Source organism: Aethalodelphis obliquidens, unplaced genomic scaffold (assembly GCF_003676395.1).
Source record: "Aethalodelphis obliquidens isolate GAN/ISIS:26980383/991018 unplaced genomic scaffold, ASM367639v1 scaffold3, whole genome shotgun sequence".
Lineage (NCBI taxonomy): Eukaryota > Metazoa > Chordata > Mammalia > Artiodactyla > Delphinidae > Aethalodelphis > Aethalodelphis obliquidens.
This window is the reverse complement of record NW_020837947.1, coordinates 80,041,182-80,064,906: the sequence shown is the minus strand read 5'-3', so window position 1 is coordinate 80,064,906 and position 23,725 is coordinate 80,041,182. Positions and strand designations below refer to the sequence as shown.

General features: G+C 38.0%; 1 protein-coding gene across 2 annotated transcripts in view; it reads left to right on the top strand.

Moving 5' to 3' along the window:
- Positions 1-23,725, top strand: part of RIMS1 (regulating synaptic membrane exocytosis 1) — a 471,448-nt gene that overhangs the window by 58,883 nt on the left and 388,840 nt on the right. Inside the window, exon 2 of one of the 2 annotated variants that reach the window (XM_027092566.1) lies at positions 16,092-16,172. The exons of the other annotated variant lie outside the window; for it this stretch is intronic. Within the exon in view, the coding sequence (XP_026948367.1) occupies positions 16,092-16,172 (81 nt within the window). The remainder of the gene's footprint in view (positions 1-16,091; positions 16,173-23,725) is intronic. 2 annotated transcript variants of the gene reach the window in all.

The window sequence follows — 23,725 nt, the reverse complement described above, 5'->3', positions numbered from 1 at the left end:
GGATCCACTGATGTTAAATTGTCTATGAAAGCATGAGAACATTCTGACATTTCTCATTATTTTTTCCATTATTTCATACCCTCCCATTACCACTGTTCTTTTCCCTTTCAAAATCAGTTTATTTCCTTAATAATAAAAAAAAAAACATAAAAAAGCATTCTCTTAGAATAAAGGTACATCGAAATAGCTTCACGTAGTGACTGCCAGCTGACTCTCCTGGATTCTCAAACCACTTAGGGCTGAGTTTTCAGTAGGAAGAAAGCAAAGCAAATGCACCTGCTCTTCTACTGAGATGATTGAGTTGCAACAGCTCTAATAAAAACAAAAGAATTCCAGCTCTGACACCATCTCATGCTTCTCCTCTACCAAACAGACTGGAGTTACAGGATTGCTCTGTGTACAGTATTGCCTTTAGAGTCTTAAAGTATGAATGTCTATAGAAGAGATAGCAAAAGAGTTTCGGAATATAGTGATGGCTAACTTTCACTTATTTATATAACTTTAAAGGAATAGGAATCGGTGTGATTTTCATGACTTTTTTCATTTTTCAGTATTTTTCTAATAAGAAATATGTTTTATACTTTTGGTATAAGATGCTGCTCTTAGAAATTGCAGCTAATGCTCAGAATTGCTTAGAAAAGAAATGTCATTTGCCTTATCATAAGGCATACGATATAAGACATATTTTCAGTTCTACGTCAAATGTAGACTGAGTCTCTCAACATACCAATTTTAGGATTTTTTTCTACCCATAAATGCTTGTACAAGTCTTAAGTAATATTTTGTGTGAAATACTGGAAGCAAATTTACCTTTTAAATAATTTAGATATAATGTATGACAGGTAATGTCTTAAACATGGTTTTTAAACCATGGTGCCACATTTGTCCTTTTCCTGAACTCTATTTTAAAAGCTGCTTTAAGTTCTTCAAATATATGTAATAATTCATCTTGATGAAAAATATTTCGACACACAGAAAAGGGATTTCTTGGCTTTAACTAAATTTATACTTATCATTCTGGTTCTGACAAGGTATAAAGGAATAAATTGTTTGCTTTGAAAAAGTGTATTAATTGTCTGACTTCCATAGTTGTTTGTTGGAATTATTGTTTTCCAAAGCAAATTAAATTATATTGTACTTACATGAAAGATGACATATCCTTAAATTATGAGAATTTTGCCTTCTTTCTTTGAGCTATCAGTTATTTTTATCGTTCATTTTTAACTGTTTTATTAAGATGTAATTTACATACAATGAAATGTACAGATCTGAAGTATTCAGTTTGATGAATAATGACATTTATATACACCTGTGTCACAGCTTCTCAAAACAAGATACATTCCTATTACTCCACACACCCCACCCAGAGGCAACTTCTTTCTTGTTCTTGTCACCATGGACTGCTTTTTACCTCTGCTTGAACTTCATAAAAATTGAATCATACAGTAAGAAATCTTATGTCTGGCTTCTTTGCTCAACAAAATATTTCTGAGATTCATTCATGCTGTTGAACACACTGATAGTACATTCCTTGTATGAATATACCAAAATTCCTGTTGATAAATTCTTCTATTGATGGGTTGTTTCTAGTTTCATGCTATGAATATTCTTGTACAAGTCATTTTGTAGACATATATTGTCATTTCTCTTGAGTAAACACCTAGGAATAGATCTCATACAATAGGTTGCTTTTTTATTGATTTATAAGAATATATGTTCTGGATACAAGCTCTGTATATGTACATATACTTAGTTTATAAGTAAGATATATAATGTAAATATTTTCTCTCAGTCTATGACTTGCTTATTTATTATTTTAATCGTGTATTTTGGGGAGCAAACTTTTTAATATTAATGAAGTCAAATCTTAAAATTTTTATCATTGGTTAAGGATCAGTAATTTTTAATTACTTAGTGTCAAAACCTATAATATTATTTCCAAAGTAAGTGTGTCATTTTGAGTTACAGAGCAATAAAATTATGGGTAATTTAAATACACAAAGACAATCTTGCCAATGTCATATCTTTGGGGTTAATGTACTACTTAATTTTATACATAAGAGAAAAACTAGAAAATTTTTCAATAAGATAATTGTGGTTTTAGAGAAAATGTCTCATTGTACCTCGAAATTTCTCTACAGGTAAAATAAGATATACAGTTAATTTGCCTGAAAAATAAATGCATAGAATGTATGTATGAGCAGTAAAGATGTTGAGTTTGTAGTATTTCCTCTCTTCTTTAGGGTGACAGATATTCTTTACCTACTCCAATGATTACGTTTTTATTCCCCACACATCTTACTTAGGAATTGCAAAGAAGTACGTTGGGATTTCTACGCCTTTTAATTTTTATTTAGTTATTTATTTTTAACATCTTTATTGGAGTATAACTGCTTTACAATGATGTGTTAGTTTCTGCTGTATAACAAAGTGAATCAGCTATACATATACATATGTCCCCATATCTCCTCCCTCTTGCATCTCCCTCCCACCCTGCCTATCCCACCCCTCTCGGTGGTCACAAAGCACTGAGCTGATCTCCCTGTTCTATGCGGCTGCTTCCCACTAGCTATCTATTTTACGTTTGGTAGTATATATAAGTCCATGCCACTCTCTCACTTCGTCCCAGCTTACCCTTCCCCCTCCCCGTGTCCTCAAGTCCATTCTCTACATCTGTCTATGCCTTTTTAGTTATTTCCCTTAAAGTTTACATAAGTATATTGATTGCTACCTGTGTAAAAAACCAACCAACCAACATACAAAAGCTTTAGAAAGAATTGCTAGTTTAGGTCAAAATCTGCCCCTTTAATGAGTTGATATTGGATGCTTAATCATGAAAGAATTTATTACATAACTTCTGGTATCCTCTCTCTGTGAAATTAATAGGTAAGAATAGAGAAAAATGTGTACTCTAAAACCATGTTATCTCACTTGGAAGATGAACTTTCATTCAGGGAAGCTAATCACTTGCCAATCCCTGGACCCAAACTTCAGCTCTGTAGACCTTGGCTGGGACCCAAAGAATTTGTCTCTTTAAAAACTTTCCCTACTGAGGTTAAGTGCAGTGTTGCTATTCTGTGTTATCATCTGGAATAATTTACCAAGCACTGATTCTATCCCTTGTAGAATGCTTATTTCTCATGTTGCAACTACTAAGTGTCACTTCATCACCTCCCAAACTGGATACTATTCCTTGGCAAATGCTACATATTATGCGTCTGTTGTCAGAGAACAATGCATTTTGAAGATTCTGAAATTGTATGCAATAAGAAAACCTGCTCAACCTGTTTAACTTAATGTTTCCCGAATTTATTTGACCAGGAAACCATTTCCTTTCTGTGTGGTAACACTTAATTCCTAGGGAATGTTTCCCTGAACTAAGAAATTCTTTCTGAAATGCTACTTTTGTATAACATGTCAGCTTTAGTGAGATGTCATCGTCATCATAATTATGATTTTATATGTATTATACAGATTACATTTATATATTATATATATATTAGATGCCAGTTATGGTCTTTAAGGCATATTAGTTTTCAAATTTAAGAAAAATTGAAATTTTAATTTTTCCTGTAAGAGATGAAGTGTTAACCTTTTTCTTTCTCTGATTCTCTTTTTGCTTTTCTCAAAAAGATTGCAACATAAAACATTAGTAATATAGAAATTGAAACATAAGCAAAAAAAAAAAATGAGGTTATAAACATGCTTACCATGTCAACAGAGTTGTTATGATAAGCTTTAAGTTCCTTGTAACCCTGACCAAAAGCAATTATGATAGGTATTTGTAAAAAACAAGAAATGACATTTTTCTTGGTGCTAAATTTTGGAAAAACACCAAGAATGTGGGATGAATGTAAACTCTTATAGAAAGGACTTAAAACGATGTAACAGACACTGACCTCACCAATATTTCACAGTAAAGGCAGACACCAACTTCATACAGCTATGTCTTGTATCGACCTGTCATAGAAGCTGAGGGTATAACGTTAAAATGTAGCTCAGAGAAAGCCCTTTTATGAGGGACTATGAGAGGTCTTGTGGTTTAGCTCCACGTTAAGGACAGGACTGCATCCAGTGCAGCAACGGAATGGCTCATTCCTCAGCAGTTTCCAAATGCCTATCTGGATATATTAGAATCGCTCAGGGAAGCTACTCTCTTGCCAATCCCTGGACCCAAACTTCAGCTCTGAAGGCCTCTGCTGGGACACGAAGTATTTGTCTCTTTAAAAACCTCTTTAGTGATGTATGACCAGGTTTTGGAAGCCACACATTGATAATTTCCCCTGAATCTCACTTCTGTCAGTTGGCCTTTTTATAGGACCTGGTTATTAGAGGGGGTTATAAAATTTGAGTTTGCATTCTTTCCTGTGGATGTAGAGTGAAAATATTGCACAACAAAGGGAGCCAACTTTTGAGAGGGTTGTTCACAAAAACAAGTGCAGCTAGAGTGGGTGGGTCCCTGGAGCTCATGCCTCAGGCAACGTAATTGAGGGGCTGATGAGAAAGAAGCCAGGAGATTGAATTCATGGAGAGACAGTGGTTTTAAAAGGCAGCGAACTTGATCCACACGACTTTTCAAGGGCTGAGTTAGGACTCATGTGTGGGAGCTAACAGGGGCAGATTGCAGTAAACATTTAAAAAAAGAGTATTCCAATAGTCAGAAATCTTTAACAATAAAGTTAGCTATCTCAAGGCTAGTGAGTTCTCTGTGGCTTTAGGTTTGCCTACAGTGGAGGTGTGAGAGCTATAGAGGAAATTAGTGATTTGGGTGAAGAATTTCAGTCTTAGAGTTTGAAAATGTCTAATGTTTGTCTTGACCCATGGATTTGTAAATAAGAGGTGTATTCCAAGGGAACTCCAGTAGTGAGTACCTGGGACTCTGGGAGTGGTGACTGAAAAGCTAGGTGAACGTTGCTTATATGTAATAATGGAATTGAAATTATTTTGTGACCTTGGAGAACACTAAGTGTCATGACAGTATATGTATACATTAAAAGTATAATAGACTACAGTTTTATTCTTCAAAATAAATATACTTTATATTATATTTAACATTTTGCAGGGGGAGAAGCAGCCTTCATTGCATTATGAATCTGGATTCCTGCACTTAATCTTGTGTTTACTGCATGTGAAGATGATATTTTATTTACTAAAAAGTTCTAATGAGAGGAGGAATTTAAGCAATTTCAAAGAATTTAAATGATATATTAATAGAGTTCAGCTGTAGAATGAATACTGTTGCAACTTACACATGACAGGGTTTTGTAAATGCTACACCAAGTGGTCATTTAACCTGCCCACCACATGGAGTTGTTGTGAGGATCACATGTATTCATTCGTATAAAGAGCTTAAAAGAGTACATGCAATAAATGCTCAATAAATGTAAGTAGTTATTATTATTACTACCATTATTGATGAACAGGCTGACTAGCTTTGGGGTTGTGATGTAGCATTGGGCACAGTGCATGGCACAGAGCTGGTGTCCTGTAAGTGTTTGTTCATTGACTGCAAAGATGTCATGATCATCAGAGCGTCCCAGCCAGGCCTACGGAACATGCTTCCATGTCGTGTCCTATTTCCAAAGCACGCATTTCCTGAATGTCTTCCCAGTGCTTAGGCTGCGGCTATTAAACAAAATTTCTCATCCCTACATAAGGACCAATTTTTCTAGAAGATATTGGTGAAGGATAAATGAGAGTCCTTAGCCTGGAAGGCTTCCTAGTGTTCAGTGCATTTGAGTTGAATTTAGAAAGAACTAAAAATGAATGGAGAGGGAAAAGGAGGCATATCACTTTAAGTAAGAAATGTGGCATATGGAATGGAGACGGAAGTGGCAAAATGATGTTCCAGAATATCGAGATAGATGTACTTGAGAAACAGGCTCTGTGAGGAATTAAGAGGAAGAGATTAGTGAACGAAGGCGTGTGAACGAGGGACCCCGGAAGTAGACGGCGGTGTGTGTATTTGATGTGGGCGGGGATGGGAAGCCCCCTGTAGAATCTGTTAGCAGGAACAAATGGCACTTGAGGAAGACTGAATCAAGCAATCACGCCAAGTTAAAGGGGAATAGTAACACTCTCCCGGTCAGGTAAGTGAAAAGGGTCTTCATTAATTCTTTCATTGAAGAGAGAAAATGACTTCGGAAGTAGTAGACATCAATGAGAACGGGCAATTTCTAGACCTGCTTCAAAGGCATAGTCAGAGGACTCGATGCTTCATTGGCCATTAGGGAAAGTAAGCAGTCATAGGGCACCGAGATTGCAGACATCAGTAATGGGAATATTTAACTGATGACCAGGTAGACCTTGCGAGGTGTTTCAGTCTAATAGGAGGGGGAATATGAATTTGGTATGTTAGTCTGTTCTGGCTCAGTTGTTAGAAAGGTTTTTAGGTACATACAGATTTCAGACCTGATAGATAGTGGGAAGTGAGGGCTGGAAATGACAATTCAGGAAGCATCAGCCCATTTGAAGCCACAGTAATGACAGTCCTATCAAGTCAAAAGGGCTTGGAGAATGTTCGCCCTTATCAGTGAGGAATGAAAAGTCCTAGTCACTTGATTATCTTTCCAAATCTCATACCTTTCATATTTTTTCTAAATATCTGTTCATATTTTCTTCAGTTTGGTTGAAAGGGAGGAAAAAGTAATTTCCAATATGTTTTAATTTTCTCACTCTAAATGCCAAAAATGTTTAGAGCAAAAAGCAGTCACATTCAGGTATTAATTAAAGTTCCTGTTGACATGCTCAAGTGATTTGGTTTCATCCTTTTGTCATATTTTAAGTAAAAGAAGCACCATGGCCTCTTGACAAAATAAAGACGCATTCATTTACCATAGAAAAGGAATATTGCATATTTCTTATACAGAATGTTCACGTTTATAATAGTTCATGGACAATACATTTTCATGTCTGGTTGAATCCAGTTTCTCTCTAACTTCCCAGGCAGGTGAATCAGTTGAGAGAGTAGTTATAATTAATTGAAAGCAATGCCTGAAATATTACATTAATGCCTTTCCAAGTTTCATTTTTCCATTTTATTTTATGTTTAAAATCAACTTAAACCCCACGAAGGAACTATTATGGACCTTTTAGTAGGTATTTATTTAGCTGTCCGGCTCCCCATGAGCAAGGAGAGTGAATGCCTGTGGAGAAATGGCATACAAAGAACTACCGAAAAATCATTATTTAAAGAGCTATGGTTTTGTGTTACAAGTAAAAAGCAGAAAAATCGTTAGTTGTAAAGAAGCTCTGGCAATAATCCTTACAAATACCATTCATCTCCCTTTACTACCAAATTGCATCCTTTACCCTGGACACTTAACTGTAGATAACCATGATCGGACAACTCTCTATTCTTCTAGGACCCTGCAATGTAGCAAGAGGATGTGAGGTGCTAAGAACTTGAACTATTCAATTACAGTCCTGTGCCTTGTGCTAAAACGTGAATGACAATGAAATAATATTTTTGCTCAAAACAAAGCACTTCACAGATGGCATGTGGTTTTTTAAATGATGAGTTGTGCTTCTAAGAAGAAATGGTGATATTGTACAAGCCAATGTGTAACTTGGGTGACAGCAAGTACCATACGTGACCTGTGACCAGATGACATGGCCAAAGGCATGCGGGACGCCTAGCTCAGCTCCTGACCCACTGTAGGCACTCAGAAATGTTAGCTGATATTACTTTCTGTCCTTTTCCTGTCCTGTTATTGCAGGTTTCATATCTGACTAGGTTTCCATTTCTTGAAATTCATCTTGTTTTGCTGAATTGCCTTTTGGATTTAATGAAGACACTTTTCACTTACCTGACTCTCTGAGTGGTACTATTCTCATTTAACTTGGTGTTGTTATTGCTGATCCAACAGTCTCTCTCACCTCAGGCATTCAAGCCAGAGGCTGTTTGTTTAGGTGGAGGGACCACCCTCCGCCAGGCTTGGGATGGAGCCAGCAGTTAGAGCAGTGGTCCCCAGCTGGGCTGTAAGGCACAGGGGTTGGCTGTGAGGGGTATTAGGACCTATTTATGAATGGAACTGAAGTACTAAAAGCTGTCAACGATTTCCCCTTTAAGATAACCTTATGTTTGTTCCAAGACGTTTCCCTGATACTATCATCGTCACTCACTTTTAGACCAATATGCCTTCTTTAGTGGAAAACAAAAACGGGTGGGGCTTTTTTTGTGTGCAAACTAGAGCCTGTGACATGGTGTTCCCCAGAGAAGTACCATCATGGGGGCAAGAGGCGCAAAACAGGCTGAATTTCTGGATTCAGATGATGCTTCCTCTCTTGCTAGAGAAAATCAGGTATCATTGAGTTTTCTGATGTTCTCTCTTACTGCTGTGAACGGTCACTCCCAGTTGACGTGGTGGTGGTGATTTTGCTTTTTTAACTCACTCTGAAACTAAAGGACCAAGTCTTCTAAGCAGGCTTCAGATGTGTTTACCTACATAGCTTGAGTAGACCTGGGTCAGTGGGAAAGAGAAGCAGATGGAGTTAGAAACACGGCAGAGTCTGCTCCTCCCAGATCTGTCCAGGCTGCTTCCTGCAGGACGGCTGGACTGTCAGGAAGAAGGGAAGAGAGGCCCCTGGGGGCTCCACTCAGCAAGTGAAGGAGGAAATGGCCAACTCGTTCCTGCTTGTAAGATGTGGTAGCCCTTCTCACTAGTGAAAACATAAATGCTGTTGCCTTGCTGCTGGGAGATGGGTGCTTCTTCGAGCCTTCTTCCCACCCCTGGCACAGGTAGGAGTGAGGAGGGAGTTCTGAGCAGAAGTTTCTGCCTCTAGGAGAAGAGTTAAAAATAGGAGGAGAGGTGGAGAGACGATTTTCACTCTCCAAAAGCTTCTCAAAAGGAATCTCATGGAGCGTTAACCTGCAAGAATCTTTTCTGGGGGGAAATGGACACGACGGTTATGGTCCAATGAAAGGTGGCAGTTCGGGAACAAATCCCCTACCTGTTTGATTGCCATCCCTCTCAGTCTCCCAGCAACTTCGTTTCCTCTCTAAACACCTACCCACTCCCCGCCCCCGTGCCCCTCCCGTGTCCTCTGCCCCTCCCCCCATCCCTTTAGCTTCTGTCTTTCCCAAAGCAAATTCCCTCACCTAGAATTGTGCCCATAGATATAGAAAACCGTCTTCCCTTCCTCATGCCTCTTTTCTCAAAACCCGCCTTTGGTCGACATTTGAGCAATTATCCTCACTCTCTATTTCCACATCACCCTCTTTCCCCTCAACCATCCGCCTTTCCACTGGAGCTCCTCTCTCTTTACCCTTGGAGGGTTCAGGACCTGCTGCCTTGGCGCTATGGCTGCTTCCTGCCTCTGGAAGTCCCGTGCTTCTCACTAGATAGAGGGTTTTTTCCCCCGCTCTGTGGAACGCACAGAAGTCGTTCTCTCTTGCAGGTTTAGTGGAAGGTATTTTCTGGTGATCTTGATTTTTTGAAAGTTGTGTTGTATTTTGCAAGCAGCAGGTGACTGTTGGAGAATGCACACAGATTAGTAAGTAGGAAATTGTCAACAGGATGGCATGCGGGGAATGGTAGCAGATATAAATCCAAAGTTCTGGAGAAATAAACTGATTGTGTTAACAGAGAATAATAGCTTGGGTAAAAAGAGCTTAATTGGCCATACTGCTTCCATATTGGAGGCAATATTAGGACCTTGTAGAACTAAGCCTATAAGCATTCCAGAGACATAAGAGGTGATAAACAGGCAGGTGTGAATAACCCAGAAGACCAAGGACTTGACCTCTTGCCTATGATTTTCCTTCTTATCAAAACTTAAAAAATTTTTATTGGAGTACAGTTGCTTTACAATGTTGGGTTAGTTTCTGCTGTATAACAAAGTGAATCAGCTCTTCATATACATATATCCCCTCTTTATTGGATTTCCTTCCCATTTAGGTCACCATCTTATCAGTCTTTGAAAAATTTGTTTTTCCAAACTTTAAAATCACCCATTAATCTCTGTAGTGAATCTGTATCTTGTAATCACCTTTATTTCAGAATCCTATACTTTTGTGTCTGGTTTGGTGAATAATTTCCTGGCCTGGTTAAGGGAGGTTTAATAGCCCTCACCACTCACTGTGAAAAATGGTTTCCCTTTTCTTATAATTAGGAACCTACCTTGCCTGTCCTCCGTGTCTTTTTTAAAATAAAAGCCACTCTTACGTAGCTTCTGAGGGTTCCCTGAATACACATCAGAGGTGGACCAGGCCCTGATGATCTGTGATTAGTACATCTGGCTTTTCAAAATACCAACATCCACTTTCCCCTTCTGGTAGAGAATTTTCACTGTCTCGTCTTCATCTTAGTGGTAACAGTCATCATACTGATTGGTTCACTGTTAAGTTGACATGAATATGCAGTTTTTAAAATTCATTTTGTAAAATAACATTTTTCAGCTCTTCCTCTTTTAGTATTTGTAAGTGGAGATGAGAAGATCACTTTTGATGACCTCCTTTGAAAAACATTTTTGAAAAGATTTTTATCAATTGAATTATATGTGTCTCGCAAATGATCTTTTAAATCTCTTTCGCTTTCTTGACTCCTTTTCTTATATAAACTGTTTTTCTCTATACCAGATGACATGCCATGCATTTCACATTCCCACTGGTGTCAAGGTCACTCTACATTTCAATTTAGCCAAATTGACACCCTGCTATCACCATTGTTCTCCTGATATATTTGGAGAATATGGTCTTGCAATAAATACTAGAATACTGTTTCAAGAACACTCAGTTATGTGAGGTTATTTGAATAGCTTCAATAATGTACCTAGGTCATGAAATCAGTGATATTGAAACATATCAGAGGATACTGGACTCTGTAACTTCATGATTGATTTTTATTAGTTTCCATTTATCTTTTAAGTATTAATGTCAGAACGCTCCTTGGAATGATGGAAAGGACATTAGCTTTGGTACCAAACAAACCTGGATACAAATCTTGGCTTCTTAAAATATCAACATTTTCCAATTATCACTGGAAAAATAAATTTAATCTCTTAGATTTTAGCAGTTTTTCTTCATCTGCCAAATGGGACAATTGCATCTCCTTTGCAGGGCAGTGTGAAGATTAAATAAGATATTATCTAAATATCTGTGGACATTTTAGTACATAATAGATGACAGTAAACAGTTTTTCTTATTTTCCTACCCTGTTTAGAAAAATCAAAAGAAAAGGGGATTAATTTTCTCTCTTTACTATTAAGGAATTACCTCATGTACAATTAATTATTTTAAAGTTTTATTTGATAAAATAGCAGTATGCTAAATGTTAGATAGTGTCTCTTTTGTTCAAAGCAATAATGTGACACTGAAGAGTGTTTTACACTAAATAAGTCTTTTTTTCTTGTTTGGAAAGAGAATGACCCTCAGTCAAACCATATAAAAACAAATTTAGTGGATTATTCAAATCATAAGATGTGTTGATCATGGATTAATCTATATTTTGCAGATATTTTATAGAAATATGCTGTAATCTTGCAAAAAAGCATTACCTAAATCTCTTGCAAATCACTGTGTTTTAGCATGTTAGAGTACTAACAGCTTTTTATCTTTTTATCTTATTCATTCATTTAACACATATGTAGTGAGTGACTATTACATCCTACCCTGTGCTGGGCTCTGGACCTTTGTCATTGAAGCAAACAGAGATCCTTCCTCCTGAGCAGCTTGTATTTCAGCCTGGGTGGAGGCCCCGGGGAGGGGCACATGTAGTAAGTAGTAGAGCAAGGTGAAGGGCACTGAAAGTCTGGTGGGGGCAGACTGTAGTCATAAGCAGGTAATCAGAGTAGGAACCACCAAACACTGATGTTTGAGCCAAGACTGCAGAGAGGTGAGGGGGTTAGTCTTACCCGTATCAGGGAGGAGCATTCCCAATGGAAGCAATGGCTGGTGCAAAGGCCCTGAGCAAAACCAAGCCTGGTACATCTGAGGAAGACCAACAAGAAAAGGCCACTGCAGCTGGGGTAGCGTGAATGGGGCGGGGAGTGCTGGGGAGGGGATAGTAGGAGAAGAACTCTGGGAGTTACAGGAGGCCAGATTATACTCTAAGGACTCTGGCATTTTTTGTAAGTAAACTGGGGCACTGCTGCAAGATTTTGAGCAGAGGAGTTACGATCTGATTTATCTTTCCAAAGGGTCTCTTTCAGGCAGCCAGGGAGAAGTCTATTGTGGGAATCCAAGGAAAAGACCATACTTGCCCCATCAGGATGGCCATGGGGGACAGAGGAGGAATGGACAGACTCTGCACATTTTTGGACAGGAGAACCGTTGTGATGGATTGGACACAGGTGTGAGAGAAACGAGGCTTTGAGTCTAAAGCTTTTGGCCTGAACAGCTAGAGAAACCTATTTACAGTCAGCCAAGATGGTGATGGCCGTGGAGGGTCAGGAGTGTGGGGTAGGGTGGATTCCAGTTGGAAATGCTGATTCTGAGAGGCCTGCTGGAAAGCCAAGCAAAAGTGTTGTGGAGACGGTTGGATGTCAGGAGTTAGAGAGGGTCAGGCTGGAGATAGGAATTTTGCAGATATTTGGGTCATTTTGGGTAATGTCTTATGGAAGAGGAGTCCGGAGCGCTGAATGAGAGTTTTAGAAGCAAATGGCTGCTTACAGAGCCCCTGAGGTCTCTTCTTGCCCGTTTTTCCTTGTTTCTGTGTTTTTGATCAGAGATCAGCAAATTAGAAGATGGTGTATTTGAAAAGTGTTTCATTCCCTCAAGCACACATACACTTCCCCCAGCACTGTTTATTGTCTCCATCAATGACAGGAGAAAACCGAGTAAACTCCCAAACCCAAAAGATGTGAACAGAAATGCAAAGGTGGCATCATCTACGTGATAGCTCACTGCCCAGTCACTGGACTTCTGACACTGTCATCAAGTTCAGTTGAGTTAAAATTTCATAAAATAGTGAGATTTTGTTTGTTTGTTTTTTAGTTTTTTGCAAGGAGGGGGAGGCAGAAGGGGGGCTGGTGACTGCAGGCACCAAAATGGAAACTCAAAAGAGAGAAAGTAATTATGTAAATTGTGTTTTTCGAAGGCATTGAGAATTTTTCATTCACATACTCTTAAGTCTCCGCAAGCACATTTCATTCCTGTCTGGGGGGATGAAAGCGTTGCCACGGCCTCGTCTGCGGGCTTGCGGCCGGGCAGGTTTCTCTGTGTGTACGTGCAGGGAAGAGTGGGCAGTTGGCAGCCGTTCAGCCTTGATTGCAGTCATTCATAAAACCCAGCCGCGTGGAGGGCGGAGTCAGGGGGAGCTTCCCTGAGATGCTTGCAGGATGCCTTATTTGCATAAATCCTCAGTGATGCTTGAGTGGTGAGGGATGCTTACAAGCGCTTCCAAGGCTGTGAAGAGTCCACATCTGATAACCCCCTGAATAACCAAAGACGTTGCAAGAATAAGAGGTCACCACCTTGGACTCTTGGTCTCTCCATCCATAACCGTCTGGGAAGTTGGCATTGTGGCCTGTCTGTGGCCTCCTTGAGTCTGGCTGAAGGAATAAATCATACGTAAGAAAGACCCTTGATCACCACAACCTGCTGACATAACACTCTTGTGTTTCTTAAAGTATGAGGGGTCCGTGTTATTATAATAAGTCTAATGCCTGGGAGAGAATGGAAACTGCTGGAGCTGAACAGTTTCCACATATTACAGCACCATTATGGTTTATCCCTCAAACCGCAATAGGCCAGACACAACAATCCAATTACAACTTTAAAGAAATGCTCATCCACCCAGGCTGACAAAATTCTGAGGAGTGCATTGTATTATTTTATGTATCTTGTTCTGAGTGTAGGGTTTTTTTCCTTCTCTTTCTCTAGAAGCAATTTCAGCTAAAAGAAGTCAAATTAGAAGTTGTAGGAATACATATTGCCATAGTTTAGAGCTCCCTCAAATTGCTTGAATAACTAGCAATCTGAATCAATCAGACAGTTTTCTCCATGAAAACAGATTCAATAGCTAGCTACCTCACTCTGGAACTGAGGTTAGGATTATAGGTCAGTGTGAAAAATATGTTTTTTAAAAATAAAATATATTAATTAATTTAAGTAAGTATATTTTAAATTAAGTACATTTAAATTCTAAGTATATTGCTTTTGAGTATTGGTGTGTTTATTCTCATTATCCGATGAAACTTTAAAGTTCAGAAATACAAGTTTTTACTTAGAAGATTCTATAGCATGTGCAGACAGGTGAAGTATGCCAGCTATTATAGTTTTAAAACAAGACCACTGAGTACTTGAGATTAGATGAGAATTTCCTTACATAGACATGGTCTTTCACACACACACACAATGTGTTTTGCTTAGAAACCTACCCTTCGTGCTGGCTGACATTCCACATTTATTCGGAAAGAGTTACTTAAAAGCATATTGAAGGAAAACTCTAAGTGACAGACTTCTTTTTTTCCCGAAGCTTTGTCTAAATACCTGAATCTTTAGGGGAAGAAAAAAAAGAAATGAACTAATACAGAGGTTGCATATGGTTTCTCATAGATATAATTCTTCAAATTTTTTTCCAAAGTTGGTGATATTTCCGATATTTTCGCAAACCAGTGCATGTAGATTCAACATACCGCGTGGGCTGTTTTTAGTTGAGTGGGAATTGCTAAAGATTTCCCAGTGCTATGAAATGTAACTTCCTGAGCGCTGTACTGGTGTAAGTTATATTAACATTTCAGAGCTCAGAAACCCTGGGGTATTACTTCTCCCTGGCAACTGCCTGCTTGAATGTTCTCTGAACCCTGCTGCCTGAGTGACCTTCTCCTCCTTTGACTGGTGACCAGTCCATTAAGAGTTTAGCACTTGCACTAGACAAACACTGTGTTTCTTTCCTTTGAGCCCAGGAGGGAAGGCTTTGAAATGGCCCTGTTTTCTTTTCTCGTCACGTTACACATTGATTTCTAAGTCTCACTTGATCTTGTTTGGAATGAGCTCTGTGTGTGTGTGTGTGTGTGTGCACGTTTCCATGCATTTTGTCCACGATGTTTCCCTGTATCGTTTCTTTCAGAAGTGGAGAATTTTGCCGTGCAGCTTTTAGCTCTGAGAAAGCAGTTTATCTGCCACTGCCTCACCCCTGATCCACTTCTGGAATAACGTGACTGGCCTTAAACATCAGCAGGGTAGTTCAAAGCTGCCATGAACGTTAACCAGGTTCATGGTTGAGAATGCTGTGTCCTAAGGGGCTTTTCCATGTAGCAAAGTCTGAGAGGTAGGGCCCCAGCTTTATGATCAGGGCTTCCCTATTCAAAGCAAGGTTTGTTTCAAAGCTTTTGAAGTGAAGGAACATCTGAGCCATCCAAGGACAGCCTCAGAAGGGGATGTATTCTTGTTTATGCCAATGAATCTCTCCAGCACTCTGTAAGCCCTGTTGACATGAGGCTAAAGGCATCTCCTCTTGCTGCCCTTTGGAGCTGTGATCCATCCTCTGCATTTATTTATTCTTTGATGGAGAACATAAGACGCAAAGACCTTTTCCTGTTTATTTTCACACTATGCAGGTATCTTCTCTATTTATTTTACCCACACACGCATACATACACACACTTCATTTATGCACATTTCCTTCTGACTCTTCCTCTTTTCTTAGCTTGAAGGGATTTTGAACTTGGGGGGTGTCTTGAAGGCTCTCAGATCTCTTTTTTCATAAAGAGAAAGACCTGTGTATGATAAAGGGTGTGAAACAAGAGTCCGTGTCTTTTAGTAAAATAGCCAAAGCCACAGAACGTCCTGCGCGTTTTAAACACAACAGCCGTTCCTATGTTTAAGCTGTCAGATGTCTTCATACAGTGAGGCCAGAGCTTTTAGTAGCCTTGCTCCTATGGGGAAGGCTGCTGACGATCATTTTATTGGTACTAAAAGGGAAATCCAATACCGAGGCCAGCACGGACTTCATCTGGGTGTAACTGAGCTCTTGGAAGCCTGAGTTGAAGGTTTCCAACCCCCAGGGCTTTCCAGGGACTCCAGGTTAACATTAAGGGGTTTGCAAAGAGTTTCCCTTAGACTTGTTTTCAGTACCATGTTTAATTTCCAGATGTTTCTCCCCGTTTTATAATTAATAGTGCATTGTGCTGTCTATCATGCGCCCCAGGTGTGTGGTCAGGGACATGGTGAAGCCTGCTGCCTGCAAAACCCCAAGAAATGTTGAACACCAGCCCCACCAGCCTTCACCGTGAGTATGGCATTGGTTTTATTGACTGAAAATGTCGTCTCTTACACACATCACTGGTTACATATGTATTCATTTACACTGCATGCGGGTGTACGAACTGTGGCTCCTCTGGGGTCTCTGAGGGGTAAAAAGCTACTATTGAATTAGATAAAATGATCTGGAAACAGGAGCTCTGTGTATCAAGCATCTTTATTAAGTGCTGTTTCTAATGTCATATGGGAAGCATAAAGCTAATTAGAGGAAAGAGACACATTTTTTAGGGCTCTAGGGTGTCAGAAATTCTATACATTTTGGATTTAGAATGTATGTGGATCGGAGCCTAAGACTCTAGGAATATGGAGAAAAGATACAGAAAGGGCTACTTTCCTTGTTGTGAATAAGGGAAGTACACAGCTAGTTCATGGCCAACCTCGCACTGGGTCATTTAAAGGTAAGGGACAATCTAAAAGAGGGATGGCCCATTGGTTTTGTTTTTGTTATTGTAACCCCGAGTGTGGATACGTGAAGGGTTAAATGACCAACCTAAGGGAACTAGAGGAGAAACCAAATAAGTAAACTATGTTGAAAATGTGGGTTTTGATGAGATGACACTTGAAGAGCTTTAAAATTCTGCGGAGTAGCAAGATATATTCAATCTTTTGAAAAGAATTATGCTCCTGGTAAGAAAAATTAAACATTTCCTGAAAATGTCTCAGCAGTGCTGTTATAATAGCCATTACAGCCAAGTAGTTACTACCGGGGAAATGTCTCCTTCCAAGTTTTTTTGCAAAAGCCATTGAAGAAATGTGTCTTGAGAGTGATTTTCTATAGGTTTTTTTAGCTGTCTGAGAATTCTTTGAAATAAAACCAAAATAAAGTAAGAAGATTGTCAAAAGGCTATGAGAAGAAAAGTAAATTTTTGTAATTCTTTTGCTATGTCGGTTTTATTCCCATTGGCAAAGACTGAAATTAAATACGACGTTTAAATGCTTATATTTTGTATGTTACATACAATCACAGATTCAAAATTATTTATGTTTTAGGATAAAAAATTTTGGTAAATAAATTTCAAGAGGCTCCATAGATGGGTTATAGACTTTATCTCAATAAGTATACTCGAATATTGTCTTCTACATTTAGTCAGTACTTTTCAAGGAATACAAATAATTTAGATTTAGCCACAGTAAAAATGATTTATAATTACATTTTTTAAAGTTCTAAGTTGGAGGAAGTACTCTTAATGATGTTGCCATTTTTTTCTATAAATGTTCTAGCTATAAAGCCTTTTTCCTGATGGTGGAACTTTGGTTGATAATTCATAAAAATTGTAATGATCCCCACTTTCCATCTTACGTTCTAGGCATTAGAAAACATTTTACTTATATTAGGATTCAAGCAACTTTGCGGCAAGTTCTTTGAGGAGTTAAAGTTGATTTTAAGATGTGTTTTATTCCACATATTGAGGTTCTATTTTAATTGGTCCCACTTATTCCAATGTCCACTTAAAACTGGAATTATTAGATGTGAAACAGCTATTGGCATCCTTGCCAATGAGACTTTAGATAATGTTTTTTCTTACTTTGTTTCTGCTCTCCGTAGACTTTAGTTGTGGAAATCTTGTTGTAACTTACCATGCACCTAGTGGGACTTTCCTGGTGGCCCCTCTGAATAGAGTGGCTGAGAAGAAGCAGCTGTCATCTTGCTGGATCCTCTTTTCTGACAATCCCTTCGCTCACCCTATTTTTGTTTAAATTATGATGATGCACTGATGGATTTTAATTAGTCAGATTTGCACTGTGTGTGTTTATATAAAATATATATTACTTACTTTGGCAGAAGTAGGGATAATGGAATATGAACAGGATGTGGACACAGCTGGAGACAAGCAAGTCAATTAATAGACTATTGCAACAGTCCAGAGAAGGTCTTGACCTACAGGAGTAGCAGAGGGTGTGGGAAGGAAACATTTCAAGAGCTTAGTAAGAAGGCAAACAGGCGGTGCTTAGTTGTCAATTGAATATGCTTTGTAAGGCAAGCGCTTAGGGGGCTGTCATTTCAATGGTTTGGTTGATTGAGGACCGCCAGCTGAGATGGGGAGATAAAAAAGCAAATCAGGCCTATGGGTAGCTGGGCAGTGAGGAGTTCAGATTGTGATACGATGATTTGGGGCACCCGTGCATTACCTAAGGGTACCTGTCGAAGAAAAAGTTGGGTACGTGAACCTGAAGCACTCAGTTAGCTGGGGAACTAGATAACATCCACAAAGGGTACAGAGTTGGAAAAAATAACAGAGCTCCTGGGTAAAACCAATGCTTAAGGAGTAGGTAAAAGAAGAAGCTCCCCTGGCTCAGCCGAGAAATAATGGTCAAAGAAGCAGGAGAAACCACAGTGGTAGAAGGACTCAGGAAGGATGCCCAACAGTAGCAAATGCCACAGAAAATCAATAATTTAAGAGATTAAAAAAATGTGCATTGGATTTGGCCACAGAGGGGTCATTGGTGGCATTTGCCATAGCAGTTTTAGCATATAAGTGGGTGGAAATACTCTATTTCTATAGGTGTGATGAGAAAATGAGAAGTCCGGAGAAGGAGATGTTGATTGTGCGTAGTGAGTAGGAAAACAGAGATAGATTATTAGTGGGTGGATAGGGAGTAGGGTGACTGTACTTGGGTCACTTGTATCTTCTATTTTGCAAGTCTAGGTTGATGGCTGCACATGTCAATATACTTTATATTTTGATAACTGTGTGTGTAAACTCTCGGAAGATTCTTTTCTCAGTTATTAAAATGTCCCATATTTTAAGCATGCTGCCTAAGTTGTCATCGCTTAATCAAAGTAATAAATATACTAAAAACATTAGTGGAGTTCAATAAATTGAGTTTGATGGCTGCTATTCCTCAGGTATAAGATGCATAGATAAAGCAGTTCCTTCCCAAGTTGGGGGCAGCATTACGTAATCCACTCAATGGTATTACTACATGATATCTGCAACATTAGAAGTATGTTTAAAACAGAGAAAATGATTCAATCTCTTTGGGGTTGACGGGGTCAGAGAAGGACTTTCAGAGCCTGCGATGGTTCATATGAATTTTGAAGGATGAGTCGTTGAATAGGAAGCAGTTTTAGAATACGGTCTCCAGAAGGAGGAAACAGTTGCCTGGAGGCCCCGAAACATCAGCTTGTGGGGGATGATTTACAACATGTACTCACTGCTGAAGCCTGTGAGCGTCCACGTGTGCGTATCTGTATGTTGTCTGCTTGTGTGGGTGAGAGTGCGTGTGTGACGGATGGTGAGTGGGAGAGAAATAAAGGATTCAGAAGGTGCAGCGCCGACATCTCTGAAGAAGAGGACACTGTTCTAACTTGGAGGACATAAGCTACATGTTGGGTCTTGTCTTTGGTTTTATTTTTAATACGATATTTGAAAGTTGACATAACATTATGGGGTTTTTGAGTTTTTAAAAGTGATCATGGATTTTAAAAGTCTGAGAAACGTTTGTCTACTCATCAATTCCAGCCATGGATGGAAGCAGGTCTAAGCAGGAGAGGTAGGGGGTAGGGCAGATTTGAGAATGTTTGCCGGGTGGTGTAATTAGGGTACAGTGATTCATTAGCTGTGATAATACAGCAAAGTGAAGAGGAGATAACTCACTTTATCTCAAGAGATTGAGTGGATGTGATCATGTCGGGAAGAGAGTTAATTTAGGCAGTAAAACTAGTTTAGATTTAGCATTAGATGTATGTATTAGTGTCCAAAGATATCTCTGATTGAAACATCCAAAGACAGTTGGCTATTCATACCTCAAACTCAAGAGAGACTTAGATGAGTTATACTAATTTGTGAACAATTACTTTATAATAAAACCATTAACATAAATGAAATACCACGGAGAACTATACTCGATATTTTGTAATAACCTATAAGGGAAAAGAATTTGAATATATATATATATCTGAATCACTGCCATAAGCCTGAAACTACTACAACATTGTAAATCAAGTATACTCCAATAAAAACTAAAATTAAAACATATTTAATAGAAAATAGTTTATGATAAATTTAATTTAATTTCAAAGTTGTTTTACAGAGCTTAAAAAGTATGTCTTCTATAAGACTAATTTTATGTCTCCAAAAAGTGAATTTTAGAAATAACTTCATTATTAAAATACTTTAAGATTAAAAAAAAAGTAGCACAGGGAGAAGGTGTCAGTTTGAAGGAAAGAATGGAAGGGGCAGGATAGATAACATCACAGGACAAAGAGAAAAGGAATTAAGTAAATTATACAAAATCAGACAAGAACAAGCTTGTCTCAGTTTTCCTGGAACTTTCCATGTTTTACTGCTGAAAGTCTCATGTCCTGGGAACCCCCCTCAGTCCTGGGAAAACTGGGATAGCTGGTCACATTAGAAATGCTAAAGTTGGAATGTGAAAGCAGAAATCTAGAAAAAGAGTATATAGCCAAGGGAAAACTATGTTTAGACAAACAATGTTTACATTCCTGTGAATGGTGACATGATCAGGAGTAAGTCGAATCCAGAGAGGTACATAGATCATATTTCTGTTCAGTCTTTTTTTGGTTTTCCTTTGTTTTTGTTGGTGATTGACTGCTTTTCAAAAGTAAGAAAAAATTAATATGCCATACATACAGTTCACCTTTTCAAAGTGTAAAAGGTACTAGCTTTTACAAAATTGTGCAACTGTCACCACTATGTAATTTCAGAATATTTTGATCACTCCAAAAAGAAACCTAATATCCACTAGCACTATTCCCTATTCCCCTCAAAACCCAGCTTCTAGAAATGAACCTACTTTCTGTCTCTGTGGATTTGCCTATTCTGGACATTTAATATAAACTGAATCATATAATATGCGATTATTTATGTCTGTTTTTCATCATTTAGCATAATATTTTCAAGATTCATCCATGTTACAGCAAGTATCAGTACTTCATTCCTTTTATTGCCAAATAGTATTCCATTGTATGTATATACCACTTTTTAATTTATCCATCTGTTAATGGACATTTGGATTGTTTCCAATTTGTATGCTGTATAAAGCAGCTTTTAATATTTATGTACAAGTTTTTGAGTGGACGTATGTTCTCAGTTCTCTTAAGTATAAACCTAGGAATGAAACTTCTGAGTCATTTAGCAACTATATGTTTACATTTTTTAGGAACTGTCACGCTGTGTTTCAAAATAGCTGCACCATTTTACGTTCCTACCAGCAATGTAAGAGGATTCCAATTTCTCTACATCCTGTCAACACTTGTTATTGTCAGTCTTTTTAGTTATAGTCATCTTGTAGGTGTGGAGTGTGTGAATGGTTATCTTATTGTGGTTTTGATTTGTATTTCCCTAATGAATAATGATGCTTAGTATCTTATCGTGTCCTCTTTAGCTATTCGTATTGCTTCTTTCGATAAATATTGATTTAATCTTTTGTCCATTCTTAATTGGGTTATTTGTCTTTATTGTTGAGTTGTAAGAGTTTTTTTTATGTATGATGGGTACTATATCCTTGTCAGATAAATGATTTGCAAATATTTTCTCCCATTTAGTGAGTTGTCTTTTCATTTTCTTGATAGTATCTTGAAACACAAGTTTTTAATTTTGATGAAGTTGAATAGTTCTCTGTTCCATTGGTTACCTGTAGCTTTGGTGTTTTATCTAAGAAATTATTATCAAATTCAAGGTCATAAAGATTTACCCCTAGGTTTTCTAAAAGAAAGAATTTTTAGAGTTTTAGTTTTAGCTTGTACATTTAGGTATTTGATCCATTTTGAGTTACTTTTCATAGATGGTGTGAGGTAGGGATCCAATTTCATTCTTTTGCATGTGGACATCCAGATGTCAAAAAGTGGTGATTGCAGACATATCTGTCTTGCTCCTGATACTAGGGGGAAAGCTTTCAGTCTCTCCCTATTAAATATGATATTAGTCATGGGGTTTTAGTATATATTCTTTATCAGGTTTAGAAAGTTTCATTACATTTCTAGTATGTTGAGTGTTCATAACATGAAAGGATGTTGAATTTTCTCAACTGCTTTTTCTGCACCTATTGAGATGATAATGTGCTTTTCTGTCTTTTATCTTATCAATATGGTGTACTGCTTTATTTTCATATGTTGAGACAATTTTGCATTCCCACTTGGCTATCCATTTTATTTGTTGCTTTATTTGATTTGCTAGTATTTTTGAAGATTTTTGTGTAAGTATTTATAAGGGGTACTGGTCTGTAGTTTTCCTGTGATGTCTTTGATTTAGGTATCAGGGTGATACTAGCCTCATAGAATGAACTTGGAAGTATTCCCTACTATTCTATTTAGGAAAAGTTTGTGAAAGATAATTTTTCATCAGATGTTTGGTAGACTTCACCAGTGGTGCCATCATCTTCTCTTTGTTGTAAGTTTCTTTTAAAAATGCTTATTAAGTTCCTTCTTGTTTGAACATTTGTAATGGGTCTGTATCATTGTGTATGTATGTATAGGTAACTGTATCATATGAAATCCCCACATCTTCAGAACAACTGACATTCAAAAGTCAGTTCTATTTAACTCTTGAACCTTTCATGATTTGAGGTTATAGATACTTTTGCTTTCTAATTTTCAGAAAATAAACTTAACATTATCTCTCTCTCTCTCTCTCTCTCTCTCTCTCTCTCCTCTGTGTGTGTGTGTGTGTGTGTGTGTGTGTGTGTGTGCAGGACTGATTTAATCATATAAAAATTACCAGTGTAACCTCAGAGTCTAGGTTCTGTGTAGTTAAAGACCAATCAGAAAGAAAATTAGTATCTAAAAGACCTTGTAGATACAAGTTCCTGAATACTGTTGAGATTCTTTGGTTTGAGTTTCTCTGATTACCTTTAGAAAAACTGAGAAACTGGTTTTGATACACTGTTTTTTATTTTTACCTATTTTTCTTTTGTTTTGTTAGTTAGACGTTTGTAAGTCCTGTAATTAATTATCAATTTCATTCATTTAACAAAAAATGAATTTATGTCTGGGTAAAAATTCAGATTGTTGAGTCTCGGGATTTTCCTTGGCCACTCGGTCTTTGTCCTTTCTACTTCCTCTTTTCCAGAATTGTTCTCTCTGTGCAGTGGTAACTCACGTCTTGGACTGGGTCATCCGGTACCATCTGCCTTGAGGCTTTTGACTTGGGCATGTGTGTCACACACACTGTTCTTTTCCCTTCTCACAGCTTCAGATGAGTCAACCTTGAATTGACAGGGAGCCTGCCTCCATATTTTTCTTTTAAGAGACATAGTTTTTCAGATCTCAAGCGCATGGCTTGTTTCAGCAACAACAATCTTTGTTTAGATTTGATTATAACATAGGGACTTCTGAGGATCAACATGTATGGGACTAGAATTAATTTAATCATGGAAATGTGGCAGCTTATAGTTAACCTAATTTTAAAATAGTCAACCTTGAGGACCAAAAATATAACTGAGAAAAATATGTATTAATATATTTACTTTTCCCATAATAGTATGGGAAATCTACATATATGTGTATACTTGAAACTATGATTTTTCATTAAAAATCACGTATCTAACAGCAAAATTATA